Source organism: Panulirus ornatus, chromosome 48, assembly GCF_036320965.1.
Source record: "Panulirus ornatus isolate Po-2019 chromosome 48, ASM3632096v1, whole genome shotgun sequence".
Classification (NCBI taxonomy): Eukaryota; Metazoa; Arthropoda; class Malacostraca; order Decapoda; family Palinuridae; genus Panulirus; species Panulirus ornatus.
The window spans coordinates 19,970,529-19,994,335 of record NC_092271.1 but is presented as its reverse complement, the minus strand read 5'-3'; the positions used below and the strand labels follow the sequence as shown (position 1 = coordinate 19,994,335).

The following is a 23,807-nucleotide window of genomic DNA, read 5'->3' as shown; positions in this document are numbered from 1 at the left end:
TGTGGCTCAGAGGGCTGGGTGTGGCTCAGAGGGCTGGGTGTGGCTCAGAGGGCTGGGTGTGGCTCTGAGGGCTGGGTGTGGCTCAGAAGGCTGGCTGTGGCTCAGAGGGCTGGCTGTGGCTCAGAGGGCTGGCTGTGGCTCAGAGGGCTGGCTGTGGCTCAGGGGGCTGGCTGTGGCTCTGAGGGCTGGGTGGGGCTCTGAGGGCTGGGTGGGGCTCTGAGGGCTGGCTGTGGCTCAGAGGGCTGGATGTGGCTCAGAGGGCTGGGTGGGGCTCTGAGGGCTGGGTGTGGCTCAGAGGGCTGGCTCTGGCTCTGAGGGCTGGGTGTGGCTCAGAGGGCTGGGTGTGGCTCTGAGGGCTGGGTGTGGCTCAGAGGGCTGGCTGTGGCTGTGTCGACCCTTTAAGATCCAATTAGCTTGATGGAAGTGTGGCAGTCGGAGGGGAGGGATGAGGGAGTCTGGGGGGGACGGGGTAAGGGGAGGGGCGAGTGAGAGAGAGAGAGAGAGAGAGAGAGAGAGAGAGAGAGAGAGAGAGAGAGAGAGAGAGAGAGAGAGGGGGGGGGGGTTGAGCGCGAGGGGCGGGGACCACTAACTACAAGATCTTGCTTGAGGCAGGGCGCACGAGAGAGAGAGAGAGAGAGAGAGAGAGAGAGAGAGAGAGAGAGAGAGAGAGAGAGAGAGAGAGAGAATACACCTGCTTACCAAACTACGAGTTCCTACGACGAGATTCTGAGATGATAGCCGTCGCGTCGCGCTCACCACACAATCTTGCTTTGCTGCACGGTGCTGTTGACCACCCCCCTCCCCTACACGCTCTCGGTCAGTGTCCAGTTGCTCCAGTACTTCCCTCAGCCAATTGGCCAGTCGTCGTCGTCCAAAGGTTGTGGTGGTTATTCCAGACGAACATCCCGTCTCCGCGGATGGAGCATTGGAAGAGTCTCCCCATCTCTCTTCCTGGACATTCAAGGATTTATGTGCCATATTTTTCCTCCAGGATATTTCCAGGTATTCTGTTGTAAATTCAGTCACCCTCTGGTTGGTTCTTCCCCTGTGTGAAGCTTTCAGGTCTGACACGTTTAATTTTCATTCCTGTATTTCTCGCTGCGCATATCTGATGGCAGTTTCTCTCATCTCTCATGGTAATTCAGGCGTTCCATCCCGTAGACTTTACTCGTAAATCGTTTCTGGGTTCTCGCTAGTTTATTTATATAAGTCTTTTGTGTTGGCGATCATACATGGACGCCTGTGTTCAGTTCTGCTTCGTAAGTTCGCCGTAAATATCACCTTCGTCAGCCTTCTGTCTCTCGATGAGAGAGTCCTTATTATCACAGTACTCAATGTTTGGCCTCCTGATACCATCTCGTCAATGGTCGTCTTTGAATCCAAGTATTTTGCTTTTGTTTCGGGAGACTCCTAGAACGATGCTCCTTAAGTCCTTTTTTTTTGTTATTTTAACTGAAATGACATGGGGAAACTGAGGTCCTAATCAAGGCCATCTCATTAACGTCGTATATATGTATATTATATGGGTACAGCACCTCAACATAGGAGGGTGACAGCAGGAGAGCCTCCCACCTGACGTCAGGGACCCAAAAGGTCATATCCGGTCAGGAAAAGAGAAAAAGTAGGGGAGGAGGGCGTGTATGTGTGTGTGTGTATGGAACATGCCATAATATACGGATGTTGACGGTGATATGAGTGGTACTGAGGAAGGTCAAAACACATATACGTAAAACCTCTACAATGTACACATTGTATTTGTACTTCATATAAGGCGGAAGAGACTTGGGGTTGTTCGACTGGAAAAAAAATGGCATTATAAAACTGTTACTTATAAAAGGTGATATGATTTGACTGTTATGATACAGTGCAAACAAACTGTGTAAATCAGCATGGGGCATAATTGGGACATGAATATGTAGGTGATTGAGTATGGAACATACGTATATACGTCTACACTAGTGGGTGACATGTGGGCCCAAGTTGTCCCATAATCCAGTACATGGTGTTGCACGTCGCCCTTGTGGTAGTAAAGAGATGCGATGCTTCACGTCTACATTGCTGTGGGGATGAGGTAGGCCAGTTGGGCCGTTAAGCCCAACCTGTTCATTGCCGCCTCTAGTGGTTAGTGGCTGGTCAGACAAGATCGACTTTAATACATGACGCGCGTGTTGGACGACTGGCCGGCCAACCAACCCCGAGTGGTTCAGAGGGTCGGGCAGGGCGCTCCGACCTCGTCCAGAGCTGAGAGAGAGAGAGAGAGAGAGAGAGAGAGAGAGAGAGAGAGAGAGAGAGAGAGAGAGAGAGAGAGAGAGAGAGAGAGAGAGAGAGAGGAGGAGGAGGAGGAGGAGGAGGAGACTTTTTCTTTCTTCCTTTGTCATGAAACGCCAGACAAATCAAAGCACTGAAGCTTACCTTAAGGAAGACTTTCGGAAGCTTGCATTTGAAAGCGATGATCCGCGACATCTAAGGGATTCCAGACGCGTGGCTGGAGTGCCGACCTGGTCCAGGCCAGCTGGAGGTAGGCACACATCTTGAGAACAGCGTTCCTGGTGGGTGACTGGAAGAGCGAGTTATTGAGGAGGTCAAGACTTTGGGAGGGCAGGTTATTTGGAGGGTTCTTGGGAGAGTTCATTAGAGAGAGGTGGGGGGATTTTCGGAGTTGAGGACTTTGGGAGAGGGGGTTTTGCTGTTGGACAGTGCCTGGTAGTCTTGATTGGATAGCCGGGGGTTTTGAGGATGTGAAGACATTGGGAGGGGTTATGGTGCTGGAGAGGGGTATGTGCTTGGGAGGAGGGTGACCAAGAGATCGGGCCCCGTGTCTTGAGACGGAGTCCACTGACTGGGCCTCTGTTGACTCAGTCGAGGCAGTGTGTTGTCAAGGTACGGGTGTCGTGACCCACCTCACTGCGGTAGATGAGGGTTGATCCATCCAGTGGCGTTTTATTGTGTCGTTCGTCACACCACTGAGGCGGATGTCTCCCATGTTCTCCTTCCGTAAGTCACTCCTCCTCATCGTCGTTCATGGCAACCTGGACTAATCACATCGATCTCTCGTCTCTCTTTGATATTACCCTGCGCCATGAAGACTCTTCGGTAATTGTTGCATCCGCTTGATTGCCGCCATAACCCAGAGGTTATCATAGGGTTAATTGCGTATTAACTGGCGCAGCAGTATACAGTGTTCCCCCACTGCGGTGGGACGGTAGTGCGTGCTGACATGCCACTGTACAGTGGTCACCGCTACAGTGGGACAATACTGTGTGTCATGAAAGCAGCTGTGTTTACAAACTGTACGTTGCACTCTACATCCTGTCCCAGATGCACACTTCGGTGTATGTATGTATGATTTGGTTGTGTTCTACGGTGTACTTCGAATGTTGAGAAGGTGTTCTGTATATGTATGACGTATTTTAGACTTGCTTTGTATAACACAGATATTACCCCCACCTTCCTGACGGAAGGGGATTACCTCCCTTTGGGTGCCTGGCCCCCACTCGGGCCTGCCTGTCACCTCCCTGTGTGGATGTGTTGCACCCACATTAAGCTCTGTACTTGCCTCCACCTTAGTAACGTGCCCTTCACCCATTCTAAGTTGTGTTAAGGCCAGACCATGTCGCTTGGACCATGGGTCTGTGTGGTCTGTGTATCTACGTAACTCTCACTCAAACGCTTTGTCAATGTATGATTGCTCAATACATGTTTTGAAACCGAAAGTTACTGCAAATTATGTAAATAACATTATTTCAAACAAGTTTCTTTTCGTCTCTTTATTCTCTAACTTGTATTATGTATTTTTGTCTATCCTTTCTTTTTATTTCTCTAATCGTATTTGTTCGTTTGTCATCTGTTTATTTTGTTTGTTCATTGCTGTACAGATGCTTCTTTTCCTGGCCAGGGTTGTCGAGTTCAGCTGTAATTTATGGAAGGATCCCTTTTTTAAAGGCAGGCGTACGTAATGATAGAGTCTGCCTCACCGTGATCCTCATAATACGTGATCGCATGAGAATTACGAGTCTTAAATAATGAGCTTAGAATTCTAAGGTTGTTAAGGTCGGCACCGCAAAGTCTTTTTGCGGCATTGTCGAGTTTCTGTAGCCGTTCGTCGTTCTGTCTGTCTGTCTGTGTTCATGTCTGTCTAACAGCCTCGGTGATGACGAGATTCCTTGAGGGTCTTAGCGTGGATGAGGTGCCGACGGAGGAAGGCATGAGTGACTGACTGACTCTGTTACTTATGGTTGACTTTGACGTCTTCGTGACGATGTGACCTTGACCATCTCCTCCTCCTCCTCCTCCCTATGACAGTGTGATCTTGACCTTCATCTCTCTCCTCCTCCTCCTCCTCCTCCTCCTCCCCGTGATGGTGTGACCTTGACAGCTACGGTGGTTGACCTTGACCACCTCCTCCTACTCCCTATGACGGTGTGACCTTGTCCGCTGCTGCTGGGTTACCTTGACCTCCGTATTGGGGGTGACTTTGACCCCCTCCATTATGGATATGCTGGTGGAGTTGCCCCCACCCCACCCAACCCCAACCCCTTCCTGGTGACTGTGAGTCAACCCCCACCCACACCCAGCCACCTCCCACACCAGGAAGCGGACGGCTAAGGCTTTATATTTAAGCTGGAGTGTATAGGTAAGCTTATTAGTCTCTAGGGTTCTTTGTCCTTCCGTCTGTCCAACCGTCTGTCTGTCCACTTGTCCGTCTGTCCATCCATCCGTCCGTCTGTCCATCCGTCCGTCCATCCGTCCGTCTGTCTGGCCATCCGTTCGTCCGCCCATCCGTCTGTCTGTCCATCCGTTCGTCCGTCCATCCATCCGTTCGTCTGTCCGTCCATCAGTCTCTCCATACGTCCGTCTGCCCATCTATCTATCAATGTATCTGTCTATTTGTCCCTAAAAACACGTTCACTAACGCGACTTGGTTCTTCGTCGCTCTGTATATTTGCGGTGAGCGCTACGCGCCAGCCTTGCCTTTTGACAAAAAAAAGAAGAATAATTCATCGTTAAGAAAGCTAGACCTGTCTCACACGATTATCATGTCTTATTTACATGCACTCGTAGGGGAAATCTCTCTCTCTCTCTCTCTCTCTCTCTCTCTCTCTCTCTCTCTCTCTCTCTCTCTCTCTCTCTCTCTCTCTCTCTCTCTCTCTCTCTCTCTCTCTCTCTCTCTCTCTCTCTCTCTCTCTCTCTCTCTCTATCTATCTATCTATCTATCTCTAATAACGACCCCGTCCGCATTATCCATGCTGCTTATAATAATATGATTATGGATTGCCTCTGACGAATAGAAACTGCACCTGGACGTGATTAATGATAAAGCAATATTGGGTGATAATCATCGGCAAGATGATGAGATGATGATCCTTCCTGAGTTGTTTATCTTCTCAAGGTAAGAACGGGCTATGCCACGACGGACCTGTAGAGGTGAGAGTTCTTGGCAGGGATTCATATATTTAGCTTTATTTGCATGCCTTTTGATATTTTTTGCGATATTTATTGAGTAATATTTTTGAGATTTTAGATATCCTTGTTCGGTTCATTAACTTGTTTAATTGGTTATCTATCCATCTATCTATCTATATCTATCTATCTATCTATATATATATTATATGATATATATCACATGATTCCATCCAACAGTCAGGACTCGAATACAGGTACTGTGCGTGGTAGTTGAGAACGCTAACCGCTCGGCTATGATCGCCCCTAATAGGGAAATGACTATTCGATTACAAGTAATCGAATACCCTTCGTCTCACATCCATGAGCAACGGGGTCTAGACCGGTCAAATCCCACCAGGCTCACATTACTAGCAGCTAGTATTTTACAGAATAGTCATTTCCCTATTAGGGGCGATCTTAGCCGAGCGTTTAGCATTCCCGACCACCACACAAAGGTCCTGGGTTCGAGTCCTGGCTGTTGGAGGGCATTATATGTTATATGAAAGTGGGCATTCGTATGTCATGTGGGGTGTTATGTGGTTGTGCTTGGTAGCCTCTGGTAGGTGTAGGTGGCTCCTGGTGGTGTGAGGTGGTTCGTGGTGGGGTGTGGTGGCTTCGGGTGGGAGTTAGGTGGCTGGCGGTAGGTCAAGGTAGCTCCGGGTGGAAGTGTGGTGGCTTCTGATGGTCTGAGGTGGCTCTACTGGTGAGGTAAGGCGGCTCATGGTGGGATTACGGTGGCTTCTGGTCGAGTGAGGTGGCTCCTGGTAGGATGAGGTAGCTTCTGGTAAGGGTAAGGTCGCTCCTTGTGGGGTGAGGCGGCTCCTGATTGGATGGCGTGGCTCTTGGTAAGGGGACTTGGCTTCTAGTGGGATGATGCGACTTGTAGGTAGAGTGAGGTGACTTCTAGGAAAGTGAGGCGCCTTTTAGCAAGTCAGGTGGCTCCTGATGGGGATGAGGTGGCTTCTGCTGGGGAGTTAGGTGACCTCTGGTGGAATGAGGTGGCTCTTAGCAGGGCTGGGATGGCTCCTAGTGGAGGTGTGATGGCTATTGATGAGGTGAAATGCCTTCTGGTGGTGGATGAGGTGCCTGTCGGTGGGGGTGATGTGGGTGTGGGATGCCTGCCGGTGGATTGAGGTGGCTCCTGGTGGGTGTGGGGTGCCTGACGGTGGGTTGAGGTGGCTCCTGGTGGGTGTGGGGTGCCTGCCGGTGGGGGTGAGGTGGTTGACTCACCCGGCTTCAGCGTCTGGATGACGTAATCATGACGTCACCGCCATGGCGAAGGCTGTGCTGGCTGATGAACCGCAGAGTTAACCTTTTCTTTATCCCCCTGTACGCTCGGTACTTGATCGACCGTGTCTATGAAACAATACAGGATGTAAGTGGTTGTCATTCTGTTATATATTTTCCATCCAGTTTATTTCTATTCACTAGGCTTGCGAACGGTTTGAGTAAAGAAGTATGCGAACTGTAAAGCTGTCTGAATATTTGCGTTGCTGCCTGCTTGACACTGAAAAAGAACATCGTTTATAAAGTCAGGCTAGGAACCAATGAGTATCTTTAGATTTGTAAAGCCCGCTTGTCCATCTGGAGCCCACCATGACCCCTGGGGATCACCCTCAGGTGCTATGCAGCCGCCAGACGTAGAGGAATCCCTGTGTAAAGTCTGGGACGAAGGGGTAGACGGGCGAGTCTTAGAGCCTGCCGCTCACACACACCAGGTTCCCACGAGCCATATTTCCCCCCCACGCCCAACCTCCGCCGTCATCCTTCCTGTATCCAGGAGGTGATGGTAGTGGCGTATTTCCTCCTACAGCTACCTACAGCAGATTACCCAAGCGTCAGAGTTCACTTCTCAAAGCCAAGTGATATGTACAGAAGCGGGGTCCGTCAGACCGACCTACCCTAGCTAGAGCATCAGTATTGCCAGCAGCCACCCCTTGAGGAAATACTATTAATTCACATCGCCTTGGTTTTCTGAATTCTATTTGATTATATTTATACACTGTGATCTACGAAATTACTGAGATAAAACTAAGTTGTAGAGTCATGTCATTGATGTTGCTGTGTTAAAGATGTTACAAACGTGAAAATTGGCAGCTGCTCTGCCCGGTGTGACGGTCTGGGCGGACGGGCTCCCCAGTGATGCCATCTCAGCGGGTTCCTCGGTGTAGTCTGCAAGGGCAAAGATCATTGATATAGATTTGGTCATACGAATATACAGTATTCTGTACATGTACCTTCCATTTATACAATTAAATGTAAGTGCCGCCCCAAAACTTTGTAATGAAAAATGTAAAAAAAGTTAGGAAGTTTACCAAAATATTATCGTCGCTCTCGTGATTAAAGTTAATGAGATAGCTTACCTAATTTGCAGAATCGGTGTAAGCTCTCTTTATATATATTTTTGACCCTCTATTTTCTTCGTTTATGCTAGATAACAATTTCTTGTGTGCCTATGAATGCATTGGTAGCATTACAGGGAGGACGGCCACTTTAACATGTAAGTGCCCTTCGCTGAGGCTGATCGAGGTATGGTGGTAACACTGGTTACGATGCTCGTAACGTCCTCCCCCTCAGCTTGCGTCATAACTCCTGGGTTGCGGTGCTCCCCAGCAGGAGCTAACGCGGTGAAATTGGTGGCAGGGCACATGGTGCATAGAAAATGTATCCCAGCGTTATGTGTCAAGGAGACAGTGACAAGAAAATTGGACGTGTGACTGAAGGACGCGCCGTTGATCGTGGGTGTCGGAGCGGCGGCGGAGCCACAGGTTTGGTTTAGTTGCCCCCGAAGAGTGATACAGACAGGGTCATACTGCACACCCTGGCGACTCTAAGGTCACTGAGGCTCTCCTGCTGTGACTGCAGACGCCCTCTCTGTGAGGAAACCATTTGGACGACACCTTAATACTCGATTACATGTCGTTATTCAATTCTAATTGTCTGTAACTCTGGGGAATTTTTGGGAATTCCTATTGATCAACGATTGTCTGGCTATGAGAGCTAGCTGCCTCATTACTGGTCACCCGCTCTTCGTAGCTGGCCTTTACGATGCTGAAAAGCTACGTTAACTTGGAGGACGAGGTGCAATGATAGCTTAGATTACGTCTTACTTGATAGAATAGTCCGTCCGTTGTAAAGAGATAAGAACCGGAATGCATTGTAGGTGGCTGGTCGGAACTGGATCAAGAGAAGTGTGTGTGCCAAGCTCACACTGTATGGTGGGGTGTGGGTGTCTTAAGCTCACTATATGGTGGAGTGTCATAAGGTCACACTATTGGGCGGAGGTAGAGTGCCGACTCACTCTGTATGGTGGAGTAAGTGACAGTGTCTCTGATTTCCGGTGGTATTTTCATGATTTGCTGGAAATGTCTTGTGCCAAAAGTTCAGTGGTCCATTTGTAGGCCAACCGGGCTTTGAACTCCGGACCAGTGAGTGGACCGTCTGTGCTGTGAACCCCGTACTGATAGGTGGACCGTCTGGGCTGTGAACCCCGGACTGGTAGGTGGACCGTCTGGGCTGTGAACCCTTGACCGGTGGGTGGAACGGTTTGGGCTGTGAACCCTGGACCTGTGGGTGGAACGGTCTGGGCTGTGTGAACTCCGGACTGGTCACTTCGAGGGGTGAGCATGGCTGGGTTAGGCCGGCATCTGACAATGTCGTTGTCCTTCACATGGGCTGCAAGTCTGGTAAACCATATTGTCATTGTTTCGGTGCAACAATAGTACGTTCCCTTGCCAGGTACAAATGGTACCAGCCTCGCACACACACACGTCAGGGAGGCCAGTCCGTTGTTCTCCTTAATATGTTGCGGATCACTATCATCACAGTGGACCTCAGCATTCCTGACTCACAGCCCAGAACCACGGCAAAATTTTGGTTGTCAAGAGTTTAGCTCATTGCCGGAGCTCCGGTCTCGTTCCTTGCGTTGTTGATTCCACACATTCGTCAACATTCTGATAGTTGGTTATCCACATTTCGTGGCAGGATGAGGTAGGGTGCTTTTGCTCCCAGTCTAAACTCAGATAGTATGTTACAGTGTTGAATATAATGTTCAAGCGTCGCCTTTTCGTCAACAAAACACATCTTACAGATTTTGATCCTCTTTCTCACAGCTTACACAGTATTCCCATTCGCTCACGTAACCCGTAACCTAATCTTAATCTAGACACACTGGTTTCTTTTGAAAGAAGGCTCATTACAGCTCAGATCAGAAGTGTCCCCAGGACTTTAACTCGCAACTGTACGTATTATGTTCAGCTGCTTGAATGTGGAAGGTATTATTGTAGTATGTCGCCGTCGTACTACCTCACTGGTCCCGCCTTCTGTACTGACTTTGACCAGCTCCTTAAGACGGTGTTCAGCTGCTTTAGGTGTGCTGCTGTCGCATTGTCCCCCTCCCGCGCCAGAATATCTACTGTCTCTCTACCTTTCACTAGCCAGTAAATGATCTCTACATTACCAATATTTTCTACACCGGAACAGCAGTTATTCGTATTACATCAGCTCCTGTACAGCAGAAAAGCTCCAGTTCCTGTTTACCTTTCGAGGCAAACCATTGAAGTTCTTGCACACCTCATTTGCTACGACGGAGGTCATTAACAGACTCGGGCTGTTTCCTGACAGATGTACAGGGTTGCGTTAATAAGATTAAGATGATGCCTACATCTTGATCATCACCAACACTCCAAGCCTGGTTGGAGGCGGGGGACACTTCTCCCCTACCTCAGGCTAGGGGAAACACCTCCATCCCAACCCTGGAGAGAGGCCTCCCCTACATCACCTCCTCCACCCCATCCTAGGTGAGACACCTCTTATACCCCATTCTTCGAGACACCCACCCTACCTCATCGTAGGAGAGACACCTCCTCTAACCCAGCCTAGGAGAGACACCTCCCCATCCCATCGTAGGAGAGACACCTCCTCCACCCCATCGTAGGAGAGACACCTCCTCCACCCCATCGTAGGAGAGACACCTACCCCACCCCATCGTAGGAGAGACACCTCCTCCACCCCATCGTAGGAGAGACACCTACCCCACCCCATCGTAGGAGAGACACCTCCTCCACCCCATCGTAGGAGAGACATCTACCCCACCCCATCGTAGGAGAGACACCTTCACCACCCCATCGTAGGAGAGACACCTTCACCACCCCATCGTAGGAGAGACACCTACTCCACCCCATCATATGAGAGACACCTCCACCACCTCCCCTACCTCACCCTAGGAGAGACACCACCACCCCATTCGAGGAGACACACACCCCAACCCTTCACAATTTATCCCCAGTGTGATGGATGGGTTGTCGTGCGATCTGAATGACCCCACTTCTCTCCCCCACCCCCTTACATCCATCCCATCCCCCCAGATTGCGCCGGAAGTAGCCGACCCCATGGCACCATGACCCCCTCCATCCCCGAGCTCCCATGGACAGAGAATGAGTTCATGGGGGACCATTCACCACACCCATGACAGGGGAATGCCATACAATTGACTTTAATGTTTTTCGATACACCAGAAATTAACACTAGCGGGTTTTATGAGGTCAGCTGACAACATTGGCAGGGTTTATGGTGTCAGCTGACCATACTGGCAGGGTTTATGGTGTCAGCTGACCATACTGGCAGGGTTTATGGTGTCAGCTGACCATACTGGCAGGGTTATGGTGTCAGCTGACCATACTGGCAGGGTTTATAGTGTCAGTTGACCATACTGGCAGGGTTTATGGTGTCAGCTGACCATACTGGCAGGGTTTGCGGTGTAAGCTGACAACACAGGCAGGATATGTGGTGTCAGTTGGCAACGCTGGCAAGTGTGTTTGTGGTGTGAGCAGACAACACAGGGGCGTGTCGTGCCCTGATCTCAAAAGACCTCTGGTGCCTACAGCGTGTAAACCTAAGTACTCTTGTGCCACAGACGCACAGAATAAGACTCAGATGCTGTGTCCTGAGCTCACACGACTCATAAGGGAAGATTTGTGATGACCCAAGTCCTGGAGTGACAACATAAGTCTGGGATGACAAAGACGTAAAATTGGGACGACAAAAGTCGTAACCCTGGGATAACAAAGTTATAACTCTGGGATGATAATGACATCACCTTGGGATAACAAAGTTATAATCCTGGGATAATAGACATAACTCTGGGACAAAGTCATAGCCCTGGGATAACAAAGACATAACCCTGGGATAACAAAGTCATAGCTCTGGGATAACAAAGACATAACCCTGGGATAACAAAGACATAACCCTGAGATAACAGTCATAACCTTGGGACAAGTCATAACCCTGGTATAACAAAGACATAACCTTGGTATAACAAAGGCATAACCCTGGTATAACAAAGTCATAACCCTGATATAACAGACATAACCCTGATATAACAAAGACATAACCCTAATATAACAAAGACATAACCCTGATATAACAAAGTCATAACCCTGATATAACAGACATAACCCTGATATAACAAAGACATAACCCTGATATAACAAAGACATAACCCTGATATAACAAAGACATAACCCTAAGTTAAGACGAGCCTCTCACAAGGCAAGACACACACGCTACCCAGCAGTAGTGATCATATTGAGCGGGTCTCCTCTCACTCCCTCCCAACATACCTCCCTCACTCTTTCCCTCACTCCCTCCCACCATACCTCCCTCACTCTTTCCCCTCACTCCCACACCCCCTCCCTCCCTCACTCTCACCCTTCCTTCCCCTCCTCTCTCCACCTCCTCACCTCCCCCTTCGCTCCCCCTTTCTTTGTATATTATGTAATCTTGCGCCCCCTCTGCTCTCCCCGGTCCCACCCACCCGCCTAGACCGTCACCTCCCCGCCCTCCTCCCTCCCCAGTCCCAAACTCCCCGCCCACCACCTGTGACGGCTGGACGACCCCCCCCCCCTCTCCCTCCCCCTTCTCCCCCGCGGGGTCTCGGGTGTACATACATACACCCATGCACGTGTTGGGCATGTGGGCATGATTACTGCCACTATTACTAGTCTACACCCTGTCTCTCCTACACACACACACACACACACACACACACACACACACACACGCACACAGGTACTCCCATGTACTCCGCTGTACTCCCAGGTATTCCGTTGCACTCCCATGTACTCTGCTAAACTCCCATTGTACTATATAGAAATACCCACTTTTGTTTACTTATAAGTACCTACTTGATATAAGTATCTACTTAACAGAGGGCAGTAATCAGAGGCAGGCGTGGTGCGGTGGCACGTGGGAGGGAATGGTGGCAGAAATCATGATGGTCCATGACGAGGTCATATAAGAACAAATAGCAGTTTCCCACATTACCCTAATACTACATAGATGGAGGCTGGGTAGAGATGGAGGAAGGCACTTGCAAACTCGCCCCTTCCTTAATTCTATGTAGATGGAGGCTGGGTAGAGATAGAGGAAGGCATTTGCAAACTCGTCCCCTTCCTTAATTCTACATAGATGGAGGCTGGGTAGAGATGGAGGAAGGCACTTGCAAACTCGTCCCTTTTCTTAATTCTACATAGATGGAGGCTGGGTAGAGATGGAGGAAGGCACTTGCAAACTCGTCCCTTTTCTTAATTCTACATAGATGGAAGCTGGGTAGAGATGGAGGAAGGCACTTGCAAACTCGTCCCTTTTCTTAATTCTACATAGATGGAGGCTGGGTAGAGATGGAGGAAGGCACTTGCAAACTCGTCCCCTTCCTTAATTCTACATAGATGGAAGCTGGGTAGAGATGGGGGAAGGCACCTGCAAACTCGCCCCCTTCCTTGATTCTGTATAGATGGAAGCTGGGTAGAGATGGGGGAAGGCACCTGCAAACTCGCCCCCTTCCTTGATTCTGTATAGATGGAGTCTGGGTAGAGATGGAGGCAGGTACTTGCCCCCTTCTTTAATTCTTCATAGATGGAGGCTGGGTAGTGATGGGGGAAGGCACTTGCAAACTCGCTTCCTTCCTTCCTTCCTTCCTTCCTTCGTTCCGGCGCGCGTCTCAGCCCGTATAGGAGAGTAAAAACGGCCATAATGGGCCGTACTTGGTCTAGGGGAGTTGAGGGGAGGGGGAGGTGATGGGAGCGAGGGAGCGTGGGAGGTGGGGGTGTGCTCCCTCTCTCCTCCTCCTCCTCCTCCTCCTCCTCCTCCTGGCTCCCCCTACAGCACTCCACCATCAGCCGGCGCCAGGCGGGGCGGAGTCTTCCCTTGAACTTGGGTATCGATCCCGTGCACTCACACCGAGGCCGTCCTGGGTGGAGTAATAATGGTGACTCGTTGCCCTACGGTCACATCTCTTGCCTCCCTCCTTCCCTCCTTGCCCCGTACACAGTGACCACGACGGTACGATCTCTGAAACACGACGCATCGAACACTGATCACGACGCTCCGATCATTGAAATACGACGCCGCGATTACTGAACGACACAACACGATTTGTTAACACGAAAGTAGGATGACCCGTCGTTTGACCCGACTCGCTAAAGGATGAAGTCATACGCAAGGGCTAACGTACCTCAGGGTCGTATCATTTGACTCAAGGGTCGTACCGTCGTGCTGAAAGGACGTACTGTTGGACTTGTGTCGTACCGTTGTGCTTTAAAAGTCGTACCGTTTTCCTCAAGGGTTGTACCTTCGTGCTCCATGGGACGTACCGCACGACTCAAGGGTCTTACCTTCGTGCTCCATGGGACGTACCGTAGGACTTAAGGGTCGTGCCGTCATGCGCAAAGGGCATACCTTAGGCCTCGAGAGTCGTACCGTCGTACTCCACGGAACGTATCGTAATTGTACCGGCGTCGTGCTGAAGGGTCGTACCGTCGTGCGCAAAGGACGTACCCTCGTGCTCCAAGGCATATACTTTAGGACCCAAGGGTCGTACCGTCGTGCTGAAGCGTCGTACTCGACGTATTCAAGATGTTACAAGACGAAGGGGGAGGGGTCGATGTATTGGTTGTCCCATGTCTTGGATGAGGGTATGGATAGTGGTAGCCACAGCACCACAAGCACACCAGACCCTTCCACTCGCTCCACACCTGGACTCTGGCTTGAGCCTCCCACCCAGGTACGCCAGGCGCTACTGCTGCTGTTGATGGCGTACATGTTGCCGGTGCGGTCCTGGTGGTGTTGATGATGGTGGTGATGGGGTTGCGGTAGTGGTGATAGTGGCAGTGGAGGTTGTAATTGGTGGTGTTATGATGGTTGCGGTAGTGGTGGTGGTGGTAGTGTTAGTGGCCAGAGCGGCAGTAGTGGTGCTGGTAGCACAACGTTAGCGGTGGTGATAGCGGCGTTAGTGGCGGCGGCGGCGATAGCGGTGGTGGTGTTGGTGGCGGGGGTCCAGGAGACATTGGCAGGAGAGTAGAGCGAGCGAGGAGTCAGTGTGGACTCGGCAGTGGTGGTGAAAGGTTGCGTCTTTTGGACCTGTGTCGGTCGACGGTCACCGCTGCTACACTCGCACGGCTACCTCACCTCTGGTCCTTTTCAGTGTTACTCTCTTGTTCACACGACTCCTTCTGCCATGTAGATCACTCCCTCCTTTAGTGCTGGACCTCCTCTAGACACGTGGGTAAACTCACGTGGTCTTGAAACACTGGAAAAAAAGATATATTGTCCCGGTGTATAGTAGTATAACTTGTCGTGATAATGTGAACCGTAAGAATGTATTGGTTCAAAAATGAAAACGGCTAAACCCAGGGGAAACTACTTCGGAGACTGACTTGTGTTTTGTGTAGCTGACACTAGCAAGCGTTTGACGTTCACTGGAGGCTGTGTCGTGATCCAAGAGGGCAGGGGATAGCCGAGCACCAGCCTGGAGGGCCGATGACCCTCTAGCACCTGCTAGGAGGGCCAAGGATATCCTAGCTCGAGCTTACAGAACCGATGTTGTCCTTGCTTCCACCGGGGAAGAGTCCAGGATATCCTAGCACGCCAGAAGAGCATAGGATATCCCAGCAGACGTAGCTAAGAAGAGCTAAGAGCGTCGCAGGCAGCACCTAAGAAAACTTGAGAGTATCACAGCGCCATCTAGTAGCACCAATGATATCTCAGTATCGAGTATGAGGATCTAGGATATCCAACCCAGTGCCCCAGGCAGGAGATTCCTGGATATCTTGGCACCAGCCAGGAGGTCCGAGGATTACCTAGCACCAACCGGGAGATCTGATGATATCCTAGTTAAAGCAAGAGTGCCAGCAAGATAACAGCCTTGCTGGATATCCTAGCCCTATCTATTATCATGGGCTTATCTTTTCATTCGCCAGGCAGAGATACAAGGTAAGAAATTACAGTCCTCAAGTTGAACTCTTTTCCTCTTAAATGGATATATGATTCTTACTTCATTCTTACCATTGAGATCGTATACGCGACAAGTTAATCAACATTGTCACTTTTTCCAATGCGGTATTGCTCTCGTTTTCTTCATCGGCATTCGACCTCATTCGTCTTGACCTTTTAGAATCACTCACTCGTACATACATAATCCGAACTTGTCACTCTTAGGCTATAGATAGTAACGCCAAGTGAAGGTGGTTCTGAAGAGCCCATGTTGTCCGGGTACGTCGCCTCGAACGGGTAATAGTTGATAATTCTGGACAAAGGGAAAGTGCTTTTCGGCACTTGCTTTCATGAGGTTGCCGATAGGTTCGATCTTCTATGTTACCTAATACTACCAGCAGCTGGCTCGTAACCGAACGTAATATCGTAACGGAAACCGAACCTAACCCCTGCCTTACCAGACAGGAACAACTAGTAAAGGAAAAAAAAATATACAGTGGTATGTAACCCGCATTACCTTGGGACACACTACTGGGGCCGATATTACGGTCTGAGGTCTGAGGATGTTGTTTCAAACTTTACACACGCCACATTATACGGGCTGTGCATGAGTTAAATTATATCCTGTATTAATTCTACGTAACCTATAGCTTTCTCGTACTAAATAATGGACACAAATTCTTAGCGTATAGAAGTATATATATATATATATATATATATATATATATATATATATATATATATATATATATATATATATATATATATATAGCGCGTAAACGAGTGCGCATTAAGTTGATTCAGTTTCTGCCTCGATAAATCTCAGACCGGATTTCATTGACCTTTTTTTTTTTCCCTTCCTTCATATCGGGTCATGCGTGTTTTGTTTCGGTAAATGACCACATGAAATTCGATATGTATCGCTCCGCGCCACAACTAACCCGACCGTGCAACTTCTTGTCCCGGAAGAACTTGCTTGTGCCTTTTTTAAAAAAAAAAAATTGTATTTGTTGTGGAAGTGATTTTGACAAGGACTGCACGGTCGTGTTTCGTAACAAGACTTGGAACTTTGGCGAGACGATTAAGAATGGAGTCGAGTGAACCATCCATCCGTCAAGTGTTACAGAACTAACAGCTACATCTCTGCAGTACTACACCTGGCTCCAGTCATCGTTCACGGCCAAGGAAGTTCATTCATCATAAACTTCCCTTTGAGTAGAGGGAGACAAAGGGGGAAAGTGACACAAAGAGGAGGGAGAGCATTCGGGGTATCACCATCATCACCACATACTCACGATGGGTATTGGTCGTGGTATGATGTCATTCATAATCCTGTGATCAACAACACCAACATCCTGGACCTCAGGGAGGGGCTGCAGCCCTAACCTGCGGGTTAAGTTAACACCACACATTAAACCTCCAGACGATATTAACCAGTTTTCCAAGTTAATTGTCCGTTGGTTTCGAGTGAATGTTGGCATTTAATTGTTTTGCCATTTTAGAGACAAATGGCTAAAATAAAGCGATAAGATTGTCACTGTCGTCCGTACAATTAAACCGTTATTGCTTGTTGCAATGGTTACGATGAGTGGGTCATTAAGAGTAGAATCACCAGGTTAAGTGGAGCAGAACAGAAGCCAGCATCTCGAGGCGACCGTGTTGTGTAACTTGTTATATATATAGCTTCACACTGTCGTCGTCCGTGTCCACGAGACTAGGCTTCGCTGTGATTTAGCGGCGGTGTGTTGCGAAGTACGTTGTTGCTTGGTCTGATGCCATCGAGTTTACGTCACATTGCTCATGTTGATGCTTCTTGTCGTCGTCGGTCAGGCCTGAAGCGATGCGCGCCTGAAATTGTAAATTGATATCTTTCAAAGCGTTCCGGGTATGTCTCGTTGCCTGTGTTACCGCGAGCTTTGAACATTTTCTTGTACGATTTTTGGTTTGTTAGGATATGGAGCGGGTAACGAACCTACCTTCACCTGCGAGCAAGTTCATAGTTTTGTTGAACTGTGTAGGTGAGCGCTTGTTTAATCAACGCTTGTTATTTCGACGAACCTACGAGCAATTTGATAGTTTGTTTAACTATGTAGTTGAACGCTTGTTTAATCAACGCTTGTTATTTTAATTAAAAGGTAAATCTTTGTGTACGCATATCATTTCGCCGAGTTTAGCACCTTTGTTTAATTGTTCAGCTCAGCAACAATTTATTAGTCCTGTTTCATTTGTTCAACTCCAGTTTAGTTCCAGTTTAACTGGCTGCTATTGCGCCTGCTTAACTTCGATTTAACACCGGTTTGACTATAATGTAGCACATGTTCAACTTAAATCTTTAGCACCACTGTTAAACTATCCAGCTTAACACTTGTGTTTATGTATATGTGTAATTTAGCATCTGCTGAAATGTCCTGTGTTTAGCAGTTCATTACAGCACCTGTGTTTAACCATCCTGTTCAACACGATTAATCGTAGTTTCACACCTGTTTAAGTGTCTAGGTTAGATCTACACTCTTTTCTCTCTAGATCTCCTTTTGAAATGTTAAATCTGAACCTTCGTGTCTACTACAGCAGTTTAGTTGGGGCTGAAGCATCTAGTTTAGCAGCTGTGTTTAACTGTTTAGTATAGCACTAGTGTTTAAACTGTTCAGTTTACCAGCTGTACGTAACCTGTTCAGTTTAGCACTAGGTTTTAAACTGTTCAGTTTACCACTGGTGTTTAAACTGTTCTGTTCAGCACCCATGTTTTACATGCCAAGTGCAGCGCGTGCGTTAGCCATGCAGGCCACAACGTTATGTACCAGGTTCGTCCTGTTTCTTTGTTGCCGACTAAATTTACATTCTTATCTGTCAACTTTTCCTTTGGCTCTTGTCACAGTAAACGAAAAAGGTTATGGCTGGGATTACCGTTTCCTGTAACTTGTTTCTTTAGATCAGGAAGCCTCAAGTGTGTATATATATATTTTTTTCCCCATACTGATCGCCGTTTCCGTTGTCAGCGAGTTAGCGTCTAGAACACGCTTGGAAGTGCTTGGAAGTAGGCTCATTCGCTCACGTCCGCTCTCTAGCTGTCATGTATAACGCATTGAAACCAGAGCCTCTCATCCATCCACAACCAGGCCCCACAGACCTTTCCATTGTTTTCCCTCGACGGCCTTGTATGCCCTAGTTTAATCCTGTATGGCACACCGCTCCAATTCGTTCTATTCCTTGCACGCCACGCACCTTCCTGCATGTTCAGGCCCCAAACCTTCATCATTCACTCCATCCTTCCACCTCCTCCTTGGTTCCCCTTTTTCATGTTTCCTTCACTTCTGACATGCATACCCTCTTAGCCAACCTCTCCTCACTCATCCTCACCTTATGTCCAAACCATTACAGCACATCCTCTTCAGCCCTTTCACATATACCACGCATTACCACACCTCTCTTACCTTATTCGACCAGCCGTTGTCACACCACACATTGTCCTCAAACATTTCATTCGAGCATGTCCTTTCTCTCTACGCATTCCTCAGCGCACCCAGGACTTTTGGCTTCTCACCCACTTTATGGCCCACTTCGAAGAGCTGGGTTGCTGCCACATCCACTCCTAGTCATCGAAATCATTCCACCCCCTCTAAGTTCTTCCTTTCAAACTCACACCCCAGGAGAAATTCTTTCGCTAAACTTGATAAACTCGCTTTTATTCACCTTCACTCTCAACTTTTTCCTTTCAGACACTCTCCAAAACTCAGACATCAGCTTCTGCAGTTTCATCACTCGAATCTGCCACCAGAGCCGCGTCATCTCTCTCTCTCTCTCTCTCTCTCTCTCTCTCTCTCTCTCTCTCTCTCTCTCTCTCTCTCTCTCTCTCTCTCTCTCTCTCTCTCTCGCTTGGACCTTGGGTCTGTGTAACTAAATCGCCTCCCAGAAGACTGCATACCTGCTCCTTTCCCTACGACCCTTCCATTTACCTCCCCCATCACCCTCTTCACAACACCGGGAACCACTCACCCTCCTCCCCCGTATTTTTTTTTTTCTGACACTAAAGCCTCCTTCCAAAGCATTTCCTTATTCTCCCAAGGAGTCCATTATTATTTCCCTGTTACTGGAAGTAGCGCATCTTTAAGCTTCAGAAACTTATGGATGTGAGGTCTTGGGTCACACGACGGCCCCCTTTTTATTTTAGGAGATATGATGAAGGTTCATTGAACTATGTAGGTAGTTTTTTGTATATGTATTTTTAGCGCTTTGTATACTTCCCGACGCGCTGACTGGGGGGGTGTTTGCGTGGTTGCTCTCGCGCTCCCCCTCCCCCTCCTTCCCTCCCCAACCCCTAAAACACCGACCCTGTCCTACCCCTCTCCCTCCTCTAACTGACAACAACCCCCCCCTACTTCCCCCTCCCCCCCTTTCGCCGCCCATATCCGCCGCCCAAACTTCCGGTCCGCTACCGCCACGTTGTTATCGACGGTGTTATTATGACGACGGGTCAGAACGCCAGCATTGTGACGCGTCAAGAGCACCATCGCCAGCATTGTCACTCGCCAGAACACCACTGTCTGATCAAACGTCATAACACCGTAAAACTTAATGATGGAGTGTATTACCTGGATGGTGTATTGATAAAGACCATTTATAATGTACATAATTTGAAAAAGAAATTAAAAAAAAAAGACTATCTCACATGAACATACGAAGGAAGGACGCTTGCAAGAGGCCTTGTTGGCCCACGCTAAGCAGGGTCCTGAGTCTGTCTGTCCACCCTACTCGGCCAGTAGTCCGGGACTCGAAGTTTGGCCACCTTGTTCTTCAGGTGCCGATGGGTCAGATGTAGCCTTGGCCCTCAGGGGGTGATGAGTTAGAGAAGGAACTTTGTTCTTTTGATATTTTCTCATACACCTTCTTGTTCTTTTGTTTTTGTTCTTCTTTAGATATTTCTTCATATAATTTCTTGTTCTTTTGTTATCATCCTTGAATAGGTCTTGTAATATCGACGGAAGGTTGGAAACATGTTTCTTCAATGTTCATATCTCCTGAGTTGTAGGGAGTTTGTCTACCTTGCTGTACTAGGATGTGATAATCTCTGGTGACCCAAAGTCAAGCAGGCAGTGCGCAGAAGCGGTAAATAAGGGGAACAAAATTCTTGGGTTCAAAGGAAGTCTCGGGCTATTATCCTCACTCTTTTTACAGCTCTCTGACGCGTCTCCCTCGTGAATCTTGTGTTCATTTTGTAATCATCCTACTCGACAGAATGGAGCGAGTACAGAGGTTAAGCTACCACAGATGATCCCCAGCCTGAGAAACAAATCCTATGAGAGCCGACTCAACGGATTGAATCTATTTAACTTAGGAGAGAAAAGGTTGAGAGGTGAGCTAAGACAAGGTATCCAGAATCATTAAAGGCTTTGATAACCTCGATCTGAGGAGACATTTCAGGATAGACTCGTCGGATTTCACTCGTTAGCAATGGATGTAACACTCGTAGGCAAACGTTTTTCCTTGAATGTGCTGAAACTTTTTTTTTTTTTCTTATCTCCAACAATCTGTGCAGGTACTGTTATATTATCACACTCCAGTATGATCTCATCTGTTCACGTGAGTGCCATAGTATCCACTTGCAGCAGCCAGTCCGAGCCACTATCACTGGCGCTTATCTGCAACGCGTATTTTGGATCGGATAAACTTGGCTACGCACTTCTATCCTCTCCTGGATCAGAGGAACTCGTCTACAGAGATAAGACCTCTCAGGTCGCGGGCATCCTGCTTTTAGGGACACCACCAACATCCTATATAGGCCCAGGTTCCTCCCATTTGTTTATGTTTGATGCGTCACCCACTCCCCTGCACCTGAACCTACTCGTTTGCACTGGGTGGCTATCTCGATCCTTTGATTAGGCTTCGATCTTGTACATGGTCGTGTTAGTGTATCTGCAGTGCGTGATCTTATCTCTGATCTCGCCCCCAATTTTCTTAAGTGTATTATGTCCCTCACATGAGATGTCATTTGGAACTCGCCCCTGAGGTCTTCTGGAGCTTTCCCCACGCCTCTCACTCCCTCCTGGAACTTCCATGGCTTGGCTTTTTCATTGGAAGGCCTGGCGAACGGTATGCCTGGGACATCGCCATCACGCGTGTTGGCTCCCGATAAATTTCATGATTACTTCGGGCGGCAAACACGCCAGAGGAGAAAAAAGAAGTGCAAGAACATTTTGGACCCGTGACGAACGATTACTCCTCTTAATCTGTGCGAATGTACTTGCCTCAAGGTACGGACTCCTACCTGAAGTGGACAGTGCGGAGCATTGCATCAGCTTACAAGAGGACCTTAGACAGACTCTAAAGCTGGTCTGATAACGAGTTGATGAAGTTCCACCCGGACTGAATGTCAGGAGATGAAGATGGGCGACAGCGATAGAAGGATGAGTATCATTTGGTAGAAAATGAAGCTGCGGAAACCTTGGGTGTGAGAGACTGTGGTGTCGACATCGTCCCTCACCTTAAGAGAATATTTCAGAAGTTGAATATTGAAACTACAATTCATGTTCATTGATCGGAAAGGTTCGGCGAGCTGTGCAAGTCTTCCATATGACCAAAACTAGAATATGGCTCTCACGTTTAGTCATCGCCCCAAGCGGCACAGAGAGCTGACAGAGAAGGTCTAGAGGAGAGTAACAAAGATAGTACCAAAATTACAAGAGTTTAGTTACAGGGGAAGGATAAATGCGCTCGATTTGCCTACCATGGGAGAGAGAAGAATAATGGGTGACCTGATTACAGTCTTTAAGTTTTTAAACCCGATTGATGACGGAGGCAAAGAACAGTTCATCGAAAGGTGTAGGGATAGAGCAACGAGAGAGCAAAACATGAAATTAAACAAGAAACTTTGTTGAAATAGATGCAAAGAAGTACTGTGATGGTCTAATAGCGGTGAATGAATGGAATAAAATGAATGAGGAAACTAGATTAGCAAAACAGAAAGTATTCAGAAGTTTAGAAAGCTGTATACATGACAGTAGAGAATTTTCAAGAGATGGGTCCAAACGAGTGCAGAACCTCCCTTTCTGTACAATACTAGCAGGTAATTACAAGCCCTTGAGGATAAGGTCGAATACCTAGCTACACCTGCCTACTATTAATGTCGTAATGGTGACAATTGATGTGTTTTTTCGAGGTACCCCAAGGGAGGTATTTTGATCAGTGTGATCTGATCAGTGGCATCTTTTTCGACAAGGCATCGCAGCCCACATACACCAAAGTTGGGTATGGAAGGATCTCACGTTTTTCACCACCACCCCTCCACCCAGTCACGAATCACGGTACTTGCCTCATCTTCAGGAATACGCGTGTACCTGACCATCCTCGATAGTGGTTGTGATCTAGAGAGACAGACAGCGTCCCAGCTCCACCTAAGAAGTGACGACATGCGCTCCTGAAAGGCAAGTTATGGACCTTACACCAGAGGATGATGTGGTACCTATGATGTGCCTCGACTTCTTTTGAAAGTGAAGGCTCCCACTAAATCCCCTTTTCGACCTCACCAACATGATCATTCGGCCTGGACACGGAGCACCGTTATACCACCACGCAAACTTAACTTTGATCAATTTCGACGTCTCTCTCTCTCTCTCTCTCTCTCTCTCTCTCTCTCTCTCTCTCTCTCTCTCTCTCTCTCTCTCTCTCTCTCTCCTCACGTCCGGTTTCTGTCGTCTTCGAATGCATCCTGCTCAACCGCCTCACATGCACCATCTCCACCCAACCATCTCCCAACCTCTTTGGTTGATTACGACTACCTTTCTCAACACATGCATAGCCTTGACTGGCCTTATCTCTGCTTGTGAGATCGCAGATCGGCCGAGGCATCATCCATGAAGAACTCACAGTTCGCGGCGTGAGTCGTTCTTAGGGTCCGCTCCGGCCCACCTGTCTTGATATATCCATTGTACTTGCCTCCACCTACCCCTGGCCATATACCCTTCACCCATCCTATCACTGAAATGTTCTGTCTCTGCATATATATATATATATATATATATATATATATATATATATATATATATATATATATATATATATATATAGAATCACCAGACTAAAAATAATCAGTCTTTTCAATG

At 48.2% G+C, this 23,807-nt stretch overlaps 1 protein-coding gene across 6 annotated transcripts in view; it reads left to right on the top strand.

Annotated features, from left to right (window-relative positions):
• Window positions 1-23,807, top strand: part of LOC139763804 (beta-1,3-galactosyltransferase 5-like) — a 189,735-nt gene that overhangs the window by 101,754 nt on the left and 64,174 nt on the right. Inside the window, exon 1 of one of the 6 annotated variants that reach the window (XM_071690072.1) lies at window positions 14,759-15,711. The exons of 4 other annotated variants lie outside the window; for them this stretch is intronic. Coding sequence is in view for 1 of the 2 variants with exons in the window: in XM_071690067.1 (XP_071546168.1) it covers window positions 15,674-15,711 (38 nt within the window). In the remaining variant the exon portion in view is untranslated. Of the gene's footprint in view, window positions 1-14,758; window positions 15,712-23,807 lie in introns of those variants that run through there. One more of the 6 variants, XM_071690067.1, reaches the window with a different exon arrangement.